The following is a 13106-nucleotide window of genomic DNA, read 5'->3' as shown; positions in this document are numbered from 1 at the left end:
TGCTCGCTGCAACGTTACCTTCCCAATATGCCTGTCGCCGTTGCGTCGAGGTCATTAGCCGCCAGTCGTGCTTCTCGTGAGGAAGTCCAAAAGCCCCGTCGAGAGATCACCGACCCTACGCTTATCGCACTGCACGCCTCGATTCCACCCCACTTCCAACAGGCTCAGCATAGCCTTGCCAACCACCGAAAGAACATCGTGTCTCTTCATCGCATCCACCTCAAAGTCTCATCGATCGTCGAACCTGCATCGGATGGTCGCGTACGACCCATCGGTGAAAAGGTGTTCAACGAAATCTTTGTCGGCTGTCTCGACCGTGTTCTGCCTGTCAAAAAGGGCGTGCCCAACGCAGACCGCGTATGCAAGTTCGTCGCTGGCTACGTCACGTATGCGCAGGAACAGTTCCGCCTTCAAGCTCGTGCTGACAAGGCCGCATCCGGCCAAGCAGCAGGAGAGCTCGAAGATCAGGATGACGATGAGGAAGAGGAAGATACCACAGCTACTCGTTTCACCTCGCTCCTGCTCAAGCACCTTCTCAAAGGGTCTGTGTCCAAGAACAAGAACGTGCGTCTTCGCTGCTGCGGCTGCATCGCTCTCCTCATCAACGGCCTTGAAGCACTCGACGAGAAGCTCTTCCAAACGCTCAAGTCGTTCCTCCTCAACCGTGCGAGAGACAAGGAGTCCGCAGTACGTGTTCAAGCCGTCATTGCCTTGACTAAGCTTCAGACCGCTGACGATGATGGAGACGAAGACTCCGAGGAGATCAAAAACGCCCTCATCGAGACGCTGCGATTCGACCCCAGCGCCGAAGTGCGACGAGCTGCTCTTTTCAACCTGAATCCTAACAAGGAGACTTCTTCGCTCCTTCTCGAGCGTCTACGAGACATTGATCCCATCAATCGCCGTTGCGTCTATCTTGGTAGTCTGTCCATGCTCCTCAAGGCGCAAAGCAAGACGCTCGAGGCTGCAGCCTCTTCTCAGGCCGGGCCGTCTCGTCTCGGCCTCGACATTGACTCGGCCGGCGAAGTTGTTCGTATTGGTATGGGAGAGCGAGAACCCAGCGTCAAGCGTGCCGCCCAGAAGCTCGTCATCTCCTGGTTTGACGCCTGCGGAGGCGACCTTGTTGTATTCCTCAACCAATTCGACGTGGTCGCTTCCAAGCACATCGAAGCAGCACTTCTCAGCATCTTGGAGAGCCGTCCGGCTCTCGTCGCTCAGGTCTCGTTCGATTCCGACGAATTCTGGGCCAATCTGTCGCCCTCGACCGCGTTCCTGGCACGCGTCTTTGTTGACTACTTTAAACGCACCAAGAACGACCGTAGACTCGAAGAATGCCTGCCGGTTGTCACCGCTCTGGCTTTCCGCATTCAGAAAGAGTACGGTGAGCTGGTACAACTTATCCAGCAATACAATGTGATAGCTAACAGTACATTGGTTTCCGAAGATGAGGCCGAGATCGCTCTCTTCACCATTCGCAACAAGACCTTTGTCGTCTCTCAACTGCTCGGTATCGGTCTTGCCTCGGACTACGGTGACGAAGCCGGTCGCAACAAGATGTTTGGTCTGGTCCGCGAAATGATCTCCGACGTCGGGCTGCCCGAAGACCTGGTGCCTGGCTGCCTGGATGTGCTGCTCAAGCTCACCACACAAAAAGACTTTATGCGCATCATTGTTGAAATTGTGCTGGATCTTGGCGTCGAAGACGACGTCGAGGCGCTCGATTATGACGAGAGCGAGGTGGACGACACTATGAGCGTCGATGGTACGCCGCTTGCTCGCAAGAAGCCACGCAAGTCGCTCAAGCCTAAGGAGAGCTCGTCGCCATCCCAAGATGCGCTGGTCACTGAGCACCGCTGCCTCACCATTGTTCGAGCCATGCTAGAGCGAGTCGTAGGAGCTTTGCATGAGAACACAGCCTTCCACGGTCTCATTCCACAGCTCATCGCTCCTGCTGTACGCTCCAAGGATGCACCGGTTCGCGAGCTGGGACTGGTATGTCTCGCCCTATGCTGCCTGCTCGACCGCAAGCTGGCCCTCGACTCGTTTCCGCTGTTCATTGATCAAGTCCAACGTGCCGATGGACAGATCAAGATGCGCGCGGTGCAGGCCGTATTCGACTTGCTCATCAACCACACGATTCCGTACCTCTGCTCGCGCAATCCAGCCGGAGAGGAGATGGCCAAGCTCCAGATCATCTCGTACCTGCTCAGCTTGCTCGAGGACGAAGATGCTGCAGTTCAGAGCGCGGCTTGCGAGGGCATGGCCAAGCTCATGCTGACGGGCATGGTCGACGACGACGAAGCGCTCAAGAGTCTGGTGCTCATCTACATGTCCCCCGAGACCGTCGACAATCAAGAGCTCCGACAGTGCCTCTCGTACTTCCTGCCCGTCTACTGTGGCTCTTCGAGTCGAAATCAGCGTTGTTTGCAGCGAGTCTTTGTCTCCATACTGCAGGTTCTGACCGAGGTCTACGAAGAGAAGGACGAGGATCAAGAGATGGTTACGCCCACCCAAGTGGGATTACAGCTTCTGGATTGGACGGATCCAGACAAGGTCATGACGCGAGCTGGTCAAGTGCGCGACGAGACTGTCCACATTGACGTGGCCATCGAGCTGATCAAAGCCATGTACACGATCGAGGACACCAAGGATTGCAAAGATCGCAAAGTTATGTGTCAGTTGCTTGGAAAGCTGTTCCTTCCGCAAGAACTCGACGATGTCAAGGTGCAAGAAATGCTGATCGTGCTCACAGGTTTGCACGAGCTCAACGAGATCACAGATACAGTGACAAAGAATGCGCTCGCAAGATTCGAGACCACTTTTGCTAAGGCATACTCTGCCCAGGTCCAAGCTGGTCTCGATGGCCTCGATCTGGATTCTACGTCTGCATTTGACGGGTTGAAGAGTTTCTTTGCTACAATCCGGGTGGACCTGGACGACATCATCGAAGCATATTCGCATTCTTCGATCAAGTCTGCCACCAAGACGAGCCGCAAGTCGACCTCAAAGGGGACTGCTTCGGCCCGATCCTCAGAAGCTGCTTCGAGCAAGAAGAGCCGAAAGCACCACGATGAAAGCGAGGATGAAGACGGAAAAGAGGGGGCCGAAGAGGAAGAGGAAGAGGACGAGGACGAGGACGAGGACGAGGACGAGTAGAGACTCTGCATGAGTCAAAGATATACTTTGGTGTCTGCTGTTTGCTTTTTTTGGTCTTGACTCGGAAATCACGAATCAGTTCACGTTCTTTGGTCACCTACGTGCACGTGTCGAGCCAGTAAGGTGTGAGTTTTAACATGCACACAGAAGCACGTGGCGGGTGACAACGAAACCTACACTACACTTACGACTAACTACTGTGGCTATGAAGAACGCTGGAGTCCTTTCGACAAGAAAACGGCACTTGTCACCCCCGCACCCAATAGCAAACCCGCCAATCCAGTCAGATAAGGACTCGGGTAGCCGACCACGGGACACGTACCAAACAGAGCCTTCTTTATCCTGACATCCGATGGCAGAAACGGCCATCCACCCTTTACCTGCTTATAGCTTGGAACATAACCAGACTCCCAGCCGTCGAGGATTTTGAGCATATCTGACTCTGTCATGGTGCAGATCTCGTCCAAATTCCATTTCTCGCACACCTCGATCATCCATCTCATCCTTCTTGCGCCAATGTCGGCGCTGGGAGCGCGCTTTCGCAACATGGCTCGTAGCTTTCCAACATTCATGATGGCCTGACCGACATTCTTGGGGATAGCAGCTTGAATCTTTTGGCGTGTTTGTGAGGCAATTTTGGGGCCTTGCCCACCGGTGGATACCATGACCTGGAGAGGACCGTTGCGAATGAGAGAACCAAAGTAGAAATCGCACTCTGGAGGGACATCGGCTACGTTGACAGGGATGCGTCGAGCACGACACTGGTAGCAAATTTTCTTGGACAGTTCGATGTCGTCGATAGCAGTGAGCACCATATCGTATTGATCGAGCGTTTCAGGAGAGGATTCGTCGTACATGGCATCGATGTAGTTAGCGACCACCTTTTCGGTGTAGATGCGAAAACGCATTTCGTCGCATAGACCGGAAGAGGGACACATGACGTCCAGAATAGCGTCCGCATCGAGCACGTTGACCAGTCGACCCGCCGCTACAGGCCCGCCACCAACGATGAGCACCTTCTTGCCCTTGAGTTGCCATGCAATGAGCAACCCACCTCCGGGACAAATACGCGGATACTTGTCCACCTCATTCTGCACCGGCTTCTTTGATGGATTACGTGATGCCATTCTGCGCGGCAAGGTAACGTCGAACAGAGCCTGTCGATGGATGGAGTCGGTGACGATCAAGGATACAAAGCCTGCTTATCGTGGAGGAAATCTGGAAATTAAGATAGCCATGAAATCTTTTGTCACGAGTGTGCATTGAGCCTGCAGCTGCACTAGTCACGTGATGACCCCTCGTACAACGTCTAGTTCAGCATGCTTGCTGTCATGCGCTTGTATACATCAGAATCATGAATCACCGTCGTTAGTCGGCCAACAGGAAGACCGAACAGGCCACAGCTTTGAAAGCGGGTTGTGGATGGTTTCCTGCGCAAGAAGGTGAAGGGACAAACCAAGAAGAGCGCAGGACTCCAGACAGCACCGCAGTATGCGGTACAGTGTGAGTTGTGAGTATGTTGGCGGCAACGTGTGACAAATCAGAAAAAGTGGAGGAAGCGCGCGGATCAGTCAGAGTCACGAGTCGCGTGAGTCGTGAGTCTGGTTCAAGAAGAAATCACAATCACGAATCATGAATCGTAAATTGCTCACATCTGCCCGCACTCTGAACCATCACACTTTATACCCTGTCTTCTGCTTCGTACACTCGGCTGACTTGCATCGCTGCCACCACCAACTTCCTTGTGACCGAGAGAGCACTAGATTCAGGGGCAATCAAACAACAAGACACAGTCAGTGTTTCTCTGATATCCCACCTTCGGCATGTCTTCCGCATACGTAAAGCAGAAGCTTAAGCAGTCTCGCGATGCGTTGGCCAAAAAGGAGTGGCAGGCAGCTGCCGAAGCTGCAACGAGCGTACTAGAGCAAGAAAGGTGTAACTACAACGCCAATGTCTTTCTCGGTCTCGCCTTGCTGAACCAGGAAAAGTTTGACGAGTCAGAAGCAGCCTACATCTCAGCAACACGCGATCAACCAACACAGTTGCTAGCATGGCAAGGGTTACAGAAATTTTACGATCAACGCAAGAGCTGGGACAAGTTGCGAGATGTGCTTTACAAGCTCATGGATCTTTACAACGACGCAGGAGATGCAACAAAGTGTGCGGAAACCCTACAGCGTCTGCTTGCGCTGGAACGAGAAGAAGGCGGGCGCAAGCGTGTGATCGATACTTTGGAACTGCTGCTTCCCGACTCCAAGTACTACCCCTGTATTTCAACGCTAGACCCACCAGACCAGACCCAGCCGGAAAAGACAACCACCTTCGACACACAGATGGCCATTTATGTCACGAGTCTGGACACACTGCTCGAAATAATCCACTTGTCCGAAAAGTGGGAGGCTGATACCATACAGAAGGAGGTAGATAAGCGAAGGATGCGTCTCGATGGTGCTAACAAGGGCAAGGAGGCGCTCATCAAAGAGGTCCGTCTAGAGGCTTACTCGGTTTCACGGCTTCCATACTTCTACGAGCAGATCTTAGCACATCCCAAGGCAGAAGACGAGCTTCGAATCGAGGTGGAAGCTAAATTGCTACGACATCGTTATGCTCTTCTCACCTCGTTCCCACCAAAGCAACTGACAAGCGGCAACGCGCCTACAGGTACAGCAGCGGTGGACCGGCAGCAGCAAGAGAAGCAGCAGCAGGCCGAGCAACAGCAGGACGAGTCGAAGCGCGCTTTGCGAGACGAAGTCCTGAAGCTCGCATCCGGCATGGTCATTATTGGTCGACCTGACGAATTGGCGTGGAGCATCGATCTCGAGTGGCGTCCGCTTTTCTCGCTTGCAGATCTGAGACTCGAACTGATTCGCAAGTTTGTCACACTCTTCCCACGATCGGGTCGCACCAAAGCATATCGAGCCTATTTGCTGCTGATCAAGGACGAACAGTTCCTTCACGAAATCAAGGAAGAGGAGGAACGCGCCGATACAGAAATCCCACTCCCTCAAAACCTGGACGACTTGCTCAACCTTGCCATCGATGGTCTCGAGGAATGCCCTGACTCGATTCTTGCCCATCGCATTGCTGCCACCTTCTATCTTCTTGATCACGACTTTCAATCCGCTTCTGAGGTGGCAAGCTCTGCACTACACGTTGTCAGTCGCATCGAGGCCGAAAGTGCTGTCGATCTCGAGCAGTGTCGCATCGGTATCTCTAAGACACTCTTGTCAGCTCTCACCCACCTACATCCGCCTCAGCATCATGCTCGTGCCTCTCGACTGGCTGAGAGCACGCTACAGGTGATTTCTTCCGACATCGATACCCTATTGGCTAAGGCCTACATCGAACAGCGCTCAGATCGGTGGGAATCTGCCCGTACGATATTTGAAAATGTGCGCACTCTCGTCGCTGCGCAAGATTCCGGTGACTACAGGTATCGCATCGAGCGGCTCCTCTCGCTCAGCCACCATCCCGACCAGGAAGCTTGGATTGAAGTCGCATGGTGTGATGTCAACATCGGCAATTTGGAGAAAGCAAAGCAGGAATTGGAGACGATTCTGGAGAAAGTGGATCCAGTCGCATACCAAGGTGCATCTGCCGGTCTGCGAGCCAAGCTTTGGTGGCGCCTTGGACGGTGCCTTTGGCTCATGGGTGACGAGTATCGCACCAATCCCGCACATGCATTCACCGCTTTCATCACAGCTCTCAAACGCAACCCTGCATTTGCTCCCGCCTACACATCTCTCGGCTTCTATTACCAAGACGTGTTGGAACCGCCAGATTTGGAACGTTCAAGCAAGTGTTTCCAGAAAGCTTTCGAGCTCGATTCCCGCGAAGACGAAGCTGCTAGAAGACTTGCAGTCGGGTTCGCCGAGGAGCAAGAGTGGGACCTAGTAGAGGTTGTCGCGCGTAGAACCATTGAGGGCGAAGGTGGCGCTGTTGTGATTGGAGATCACACATCAGCAGCTCTGCACGCTTCGAGGCGACACCTTTCCCGCAATGCGTGGGCATGGAAAGCCATCGGTAATGTCGAGATCGCGAAGAAGCATTTCGAAGACGCTATCCTCGCATTTCAGATCGCTTTGCGGGCAGACCCGGATGACCAGGTCTCGTGGCAGAGACTCGGTCAAGCGTATGCGCTGGCGGGAAGGCACATCGCAGCACTCAAGTGTTTCGCCAAATGCCTCGAGCTAGTCGAGGCCAATGGCGATCCTGAAGATGACGGCTGGCAAGCTCGATACAGCATTGGCGATGTGCACCTCGAGCTCGGAAACTTCTCCACAGCTGTCGAGACCTTTACCGACATTCTGGCCAAGCATCCCGACGAACTTGGTGTCAGGGTTGCGCTTAGCAACGCTTACTTGCTGTCGTCTCGGCAGGAAAAGGCAACATGTTACATTGAGCGAGCCGAGAGTTCGGCAAACAGAGCTATACGAGAAGCAGCGCATACTCTTCTCCACCACGACAAGCACTTACGCTCAGCATGGAAGATTGTTGCCGATGCTGTTTTCCACCTCAGCAGGTTTGGCCGGCTGCGTCAAGCTGCCTCTTTGCTGACAGCCGATGGTGGCGGAGAGCTAGGCCCGATTCTTCGACTGGCAAGGGAGCTCGAGACCGACGCAAAGCTCCCTTCGATCAGCGTTGTCACTTACGAAAAGTTGACTGTGTCAGACGGGGCCGCAAAGCTTTCTTCGTTCCGATTGCTCCAGATCAGCGTTTATCTATACAAACTGCGAGTCGTGCTCAATGCTTCTGACGAAAAGGTTGCAGGCAGTGCCTGGGCCGACCTCGCTACGTCGCTCTACTGTGCCTCGCGAGACATGCTCTTACCCTCGTCGCAGCCTTTCCTATCGCCACCCGCATCGTTATCTGTTGTCGATTTCGCGGAAATGCAAAGCACGCAGGCTCGACTGCAAGCGATTGGATCGGTCAAGCAAGCGCTCCGACACGAACCTGGACAGGAGGCGTACTGGCTGCTTCTTGGCAACCTTACTTTCCACTCGTCGGTCAAGCTCGCCCAACACTGCTTCATTCGGGCCATCGAAAATGCACCCAAGAGTGCCGTCGGCTGGACCAACCTCGGTTTGCTGTATCTCCACCACGGAGACGTCGAGCTGGCCAACGAGAGCTTGATCAAGGCGCAGACCGTTGATCCCGACTACGGTGCTGCTTGGGTGGGGCAAGGGCTGATTGCGCAGCATTTTGGCGATCACCGTGCCTCACGCGTTTTGTTTGAACATGCCGTCTCACTGACCGAGGGCAGCGTGCAGGAAGCCGACTACTGTCTCGGTAAAGCCGTGTTTGACGCTTTCCGACGACACGCCGCTACAAATGCAGCCGACTCGCGCATTACAGAAGCGACGCTGTCAAGTGCATCGTTCGCCATGTCCGCTTACCTTTCGATCTCACCTACCGACATCGACGCTTTGCATCTATCTGCTCTCTTGTCAGAGAGGCTTGGACAGATGGATTTGGCTATCGACCGAATCTCAAAAGCAGCTTTGTTGCTGGAAGAGAGATACGAGGCAACAGAGATGATCGAAGTGGCACACCAGTACGCAATTGCCGAATCGAATCGCGGTCGGATTCGTTTAGCAGCAGGAGACTATCAAGGCGCAGCAAGCGCCTTCGAAGCAGCTGTCGGCCTTCTGGATGGCGAAGACGACGAAGAGCAATCCGAGAACGATGATGTAGCTGACGAAAAGATTGACAGGCAACTCATTCTGGACGCCAAGATCCAAGCTCAGCTGGGCCTTGGACTATCACGTCACTTCTCTGGCCAACACGAAGATGCTCTCATTGGCATGCGCCAAGCAATTACCACTGCGCAAACGAGCAGCTCAGGCACGACCTCTTTCGACCTAACGTTACAGTATGCAAAGCTCCTGTGGGCCTGCAAAGGTAGCTCGGCCATTGAAGAAGTTAAAACGCAGCTGTTTAACAATATCCAATCTGAGCAAGGCACTTCGGTTCACGTCGCATCGATTCTGGCGCTTGCCGTGCTTGCGCTAGCTAGCCAAGACGCCGACTTGCTGGACGCAGCCGAATCCGAGCTCGAGACTGTGCTGCAAAACGAGACGTGCAGTCTGGACACGGTCATTAGACTGCTCGTCGCGATCAAATCGTTGTCTACCACGCAGCCTGCGTCGGCGCTCGCGCTCATCCACGATGCCATCCAGACCACCATCTCGCGCAGGGACAAAGATCAACGCTCCCTGTTCCACCTTCACCTTACGTACCTGTCGCACGCGGTGCAGCTACTCGACACAGCACCGGATTCACTGGCAGAGCAAGAAACCTCGGAATTGTTGGCGTACGCCCAACTTACTCAGGACCTATATGATACGTATGCGCGCGTGTATTACGAGGTAGAGAAGCAAGGGCCTAAAATGCGCGTATTGCTCGACAAGGTGAACGGCAAGGTCTCGGATCAGTCAGGTGCGAAAAGAAAGGACGCACACGTCGAATTGGCGCTGCTTGACATGCCCTGGGTGTTGGCTGCGTAATCTGGACCTCAGATCAGGTGTCTATCGTCTCAAGCAAGTGTACACGCCAACTCATGTCACACACTGCAGAAGATGGATGGGAGTTAGTCGTGAGTGACGAGACAATCTGTCGATTCGAGCCTCTCTTAAAATGCGAACACGACACTGCGACCGGTCGACTTGATGAAATCGAACCAATCCAAAGTATAACCCGTTCCATCCTGTTTGGCCCAATAATCCCTGATGACCTGAATATTGTCCCTGTTGGCCCTCTCCAGTCCACTCGACTCTAGATGGTGAATGCAGAACTGCCTGTCTGCGCGTGTCAGAGAGACGGTGCAGCACAGGAACCAGACGGTGCACATTTCCCAGCTGGCGACGTCGAGCCACATCTGCAAAGGCGCTGTACCGTAGCTGGCTTCACCTGGATGGTCTGGATCCGAGGCCGAGGGGGAGTCAGATGGAAGAGTCGATGGTGATGACCATCCGTAAGATGCATTCATGGCTGGGTCTGCGTGGTTGGCATCCCGAACATCGTCGGTTGCGTCCGTGGAGGCTAGACCGCCAACATAGTTGGGTGGTGCTGTGCGATGAGTCGAGCCAATCGATCCACTTTGACTCTGCGTTGTCTCGGTGAGGCCAGGCGCAACAACCGAAAAGCCCTGCACTTTGACCATTTTGGCTAGTCGGATGATTTCGTGGAGGATATTCTGCAGTTCGGGAAACAGCGGTCCTCGACGATGCACCGCTTGCAGCAGATACAGTCTCGCTGTTTGTCGCCAGATCTCCTGTAGCGCAAACGCTCTCACGCGCAACGAAGACGACGTGTTGGGATCAGACCAAGGCGGAAGTGACATCACCTTGCGTTCGATCTCCCTGGACCGTTCGGCAACTTGCGACTCGGATGGCCTCGTCGGATGTGTGGCCGAGCTCGAAATTGGTCCCCATACATCAGCCGAAAGATCAGAGATCAGCTTGAAACACGTCAACATCTCGAGCGTGATCAGCGAGATCCTTCCGAAGAACGGTTCCGTTTTACCCGCCGATGCATTGGCTTGACCATTCCCACTGCTGACACGAAGACGTTTGCTAGTCGCAGCAGGTCTAGTGTTCGCGTCACCAAGTGTCACATGCGTCCGTTTACCTCGATCCGATACCGTATCCAGCACATCTGTATATACCGCTGTCAACAGCATCGCGCTGACAAAACTGCCCTTCTTCTCTTCCTCTCCCGCTTGGACCAGATCGATGCCTTCTCTCTCCATCACTTTTCCCAACTCTTCCGTCAGTTGCCTCGCTCTCTCCGCCCCTGCAAAGCATAAACACGCCCAACGCAGATTGATAATGGCACATAGCTCTTGGTCCAGCGTAAGCTCTTCCTGACTGCGCGAAAGTTCAGCACGCGCAATGTCGAACCACAGTTCAACCGTATGTTCTTCTACCACTTGGCCTTTAAATGCATCTCGCGATGGATCATCCATCTCGGAAATGTTGTCCTCCACCGTAGAGAGCTTGCCTGTCAAACTAGGGCGTGTAGACGGACGAGGGGATCGAGCAGTGTCGGTGGGCCTACGTGAAAAGCTGGTGGATCCATAGCGGTCTGAACTGTGCTGAGATTTTGTCGAGGAGAAAGAACGATCCGCGCCGGAAGGATGGCGTGAGATGACGCTGATCTCTTCTGGTAAATCGTCTTCCGAATCGTCTTCGCGTCTCTCTTGTTCATCACGAGGATTCGAGGGTGGCGTATCTCGGTCAGAGTCTTCGGCAATGTCGGAGCGGATCGAAGCACCTTCCTCCTCTTCCTCCTCCGAATCGCGCTCAAACAACTTTATGGTTGTATCCGTCATTCCGTCTTGCGGTCTGGCCGCTGCACTTGTACTGTGCTGCACAGCATCGATAGCAACGGTGGTCCAGCTGGGTGGTACTGTCTCCTGCTCACGCTGTGGCTGTTTGGCATCGGCGATACTTTTCTGTGCGCCTTTGCGAATACGCTGGACGAGCTCGTGATAAGCGAGACAGACTACTACCACTGAGGCTCGACAAGCTTTGTTGGAACGAACGACGCTCATCAGATAGTCGACGGCTGCCTGGCGTTTCTTGTTGGAGAGAAGCATGAGCGTTGCATGCCAGAAACGCTCGTAGATAGGACTGTACTTGCTCAGTAGCGACTCGATGGCGTCAGAATCGAGAAGCTTGCGATATCGATTCGAAGCTCGGCCTGGAAGAGGTGCTTTGCCGCTGCCTGCTTTGAGTTGCTTATCAGCAAGCACCGGATTGTCGTGCAGGTTGACGCTTCTCTTCTGCGGCGTGGTCGATGACGCTGCCGGGTTTGCAGCAGTTGTTTGCGCGCCGGTTGCGGAACAAGATATGCTCGACGGTTCTTGGGTAGCCCGGAATGTAGACGGAGTTTCGTAAGGCGACGCTTTTTGTGCGCCTGTGGTCGGGGTGTTGCTCGAGGTCTGAGGAACAGTGGAGGCGCCTTCACCTCCGACAAGAGGGTCAATTAGGCTCATGAGCTCGCTGACAAAGTCGTCGAGCATGATGTTGTCCATGCTTTCGGTATAAGCTTGATTCCATCGGTTTGCGTTGGCTGCTGCGGGCGCGCCAGCAGGATTGCTGTTGAATAGATTGAAGAGCGCGTTCATGTCAACAGCGTTGTTCTGGGCAGGAAGGCTGCCAGATGCATTCTGAATGGCGGTAGTGTTGGCCGAGTCAACAGCAGCGTTTGAAGACGCCATGGGCCAAATATTCGGACGATTGTAACGGACTGTGGATCGATTCGGCAAAGCGGCATTCTGACTCATCCAGGCCAGCTGGTTTGCAACGGCTGGATTCTGAAGACCCGCAAAAGCAGGCGCGTTTTGAAGCTGCGGTTGTGAGAAAGACTGCATAGGAAAGTGTGCATAGCCAGACCAGAGTTGTGTTGGATCCAAGGTGGATGTATATGAGGTGGATGTGATACCGAGTGGAGCAGCAGATGTGGGTGCGCTAAGCAACGGAGCAGCGTGTTGAGCGTATTGCATAGCACTTGGGCCGCGGACAGCGCGAGATGGAAGCTTTGTTGAACTCGAAGAAGCGGCTGCTGATGTTGGATACGGCGATGGCCGCTGTTGTGCGGGCCTTTGAGGCGTGGTGGTGGTGCCCTGCTCGCAGTGGATGCCACGATCAGCACATCGATTGCATGACGTCGCTCCATTCTGGCGTATGCGAAACTCTTCGTCACACTTTTTGCGGCGCTGTTTGCACGTCAAGCATCCAGTCCTGGAACGAACTTCGCCGGGCTTTCTGGTGCGTAGAGCAGGGGGCGAGTTTGGCCCAGCCGATTCGATCTTTTGCGCCATGTTGCCTCTCGCTCGACCGAATACTGAGTGCACTGTACAGAAATCGATCCAACAAAGTGGAAGACAGAGTGTCGAGATCTCTACAGTCGAAGATGTCGGTAGGTTTAGCTCGAAGGAATCGACT

At 54.1% G+C, this 13106-nt stretch overlaps 4 protein-coding genes across 4 annotated transcripts; 2 read left to right on the top strand and 2 right to left on the bottom strand.

Annotated features, from left to right (window-relative positions):
• Nucleotides 1–27: 27 nt before the first annotated feature.
• On the top strand, nucleotides 28–3156 carry UMAG_00459 (condensin subunit YCG1; the record flags this gene model as incomplete). The annotated part of the gene is made up of 1 exon (XM_011388020.1): nucleotides 28–3156. One exon carries the CDS (start codon nucleotides 28–30, stop codon nucleotides 3154–3156), a length of 3129 nt encoding a protein of 1042 aa, XP_011386322.1.
• A 203-nt stretch (nucleotides 3157–3359) lies between these two features.
• UMAG_00458 (bifunctional precorrin-2 dehydrogenase/sirohydrochlorin ferrochelatase MET8) lies at nucleotides 3360–4283 on the bottom strand (the record flags this gene model as incomplete). Its single annotated transcript, XM_011388019.1, has 1 exon — nucleotides 3360–4283. The coding sequence occupies one exon, from the start codon at nucleotides 4281–4283 to the stop codon at nucleotides 3360–3362; it is 924 nt and encodes a 307-aa protein (XP_011386321.1).
• Nucleotides 4284–4979: 696 nt separating this feature from the next.
• UMAG_12154 (uncharacterized protein) lies at nucleotides 4980–9662 on the top strand (the record flags this gene model as incomplete). The annotated part of the gene is made up of 1 exon (XM_011388545.1): nucleotides 4980–9662. The coding sequence occupies one exon, from the start codon at nucleotides 4980–4982 to the stop codon at nucleotides 9660–9662; it is 4683 nt and encodes a 1560-aa protein (XP_011386847.1).
• Nucleotides 9663–9787: 125 nt separating this feature from the next.
• Nucleotides 9788–12982, bottom strand: UMAG_10116 (uncharacterized protein; the record flags this gene model as incomplete). Its single annotated transcript, XM_011388370.1, has 1 exon — nucleotides 9788–12982. One exon carries the CDS (start codon nucleotides 12980–12982, stop codon nucleotides 9788–9790), a length of 3195 nt encoding a protein of 1064 aa, XP_011386672.1.
• Between the last annotated feature and the right edge of the window lie 124 nt (nucleotides 12983–13106).

Source organism: Mycosarcoma maydis, chromosome 1, assembly GCF_000328475.2.
Source record: "Mycosarcoma maydis chromosome 1, whole genome shotgun sequence".
In the NCBI taxonomy this organism is placed as follows: Eukaryota; Fungi; Basidiomycota; class Ustilaginomycetes; order Ustilaginales; genus Mycosarcoma; species Mycosarcoma maydis.
This window is presented reverse-complemented; position numbering and strand designations above follow the sequence as displayed.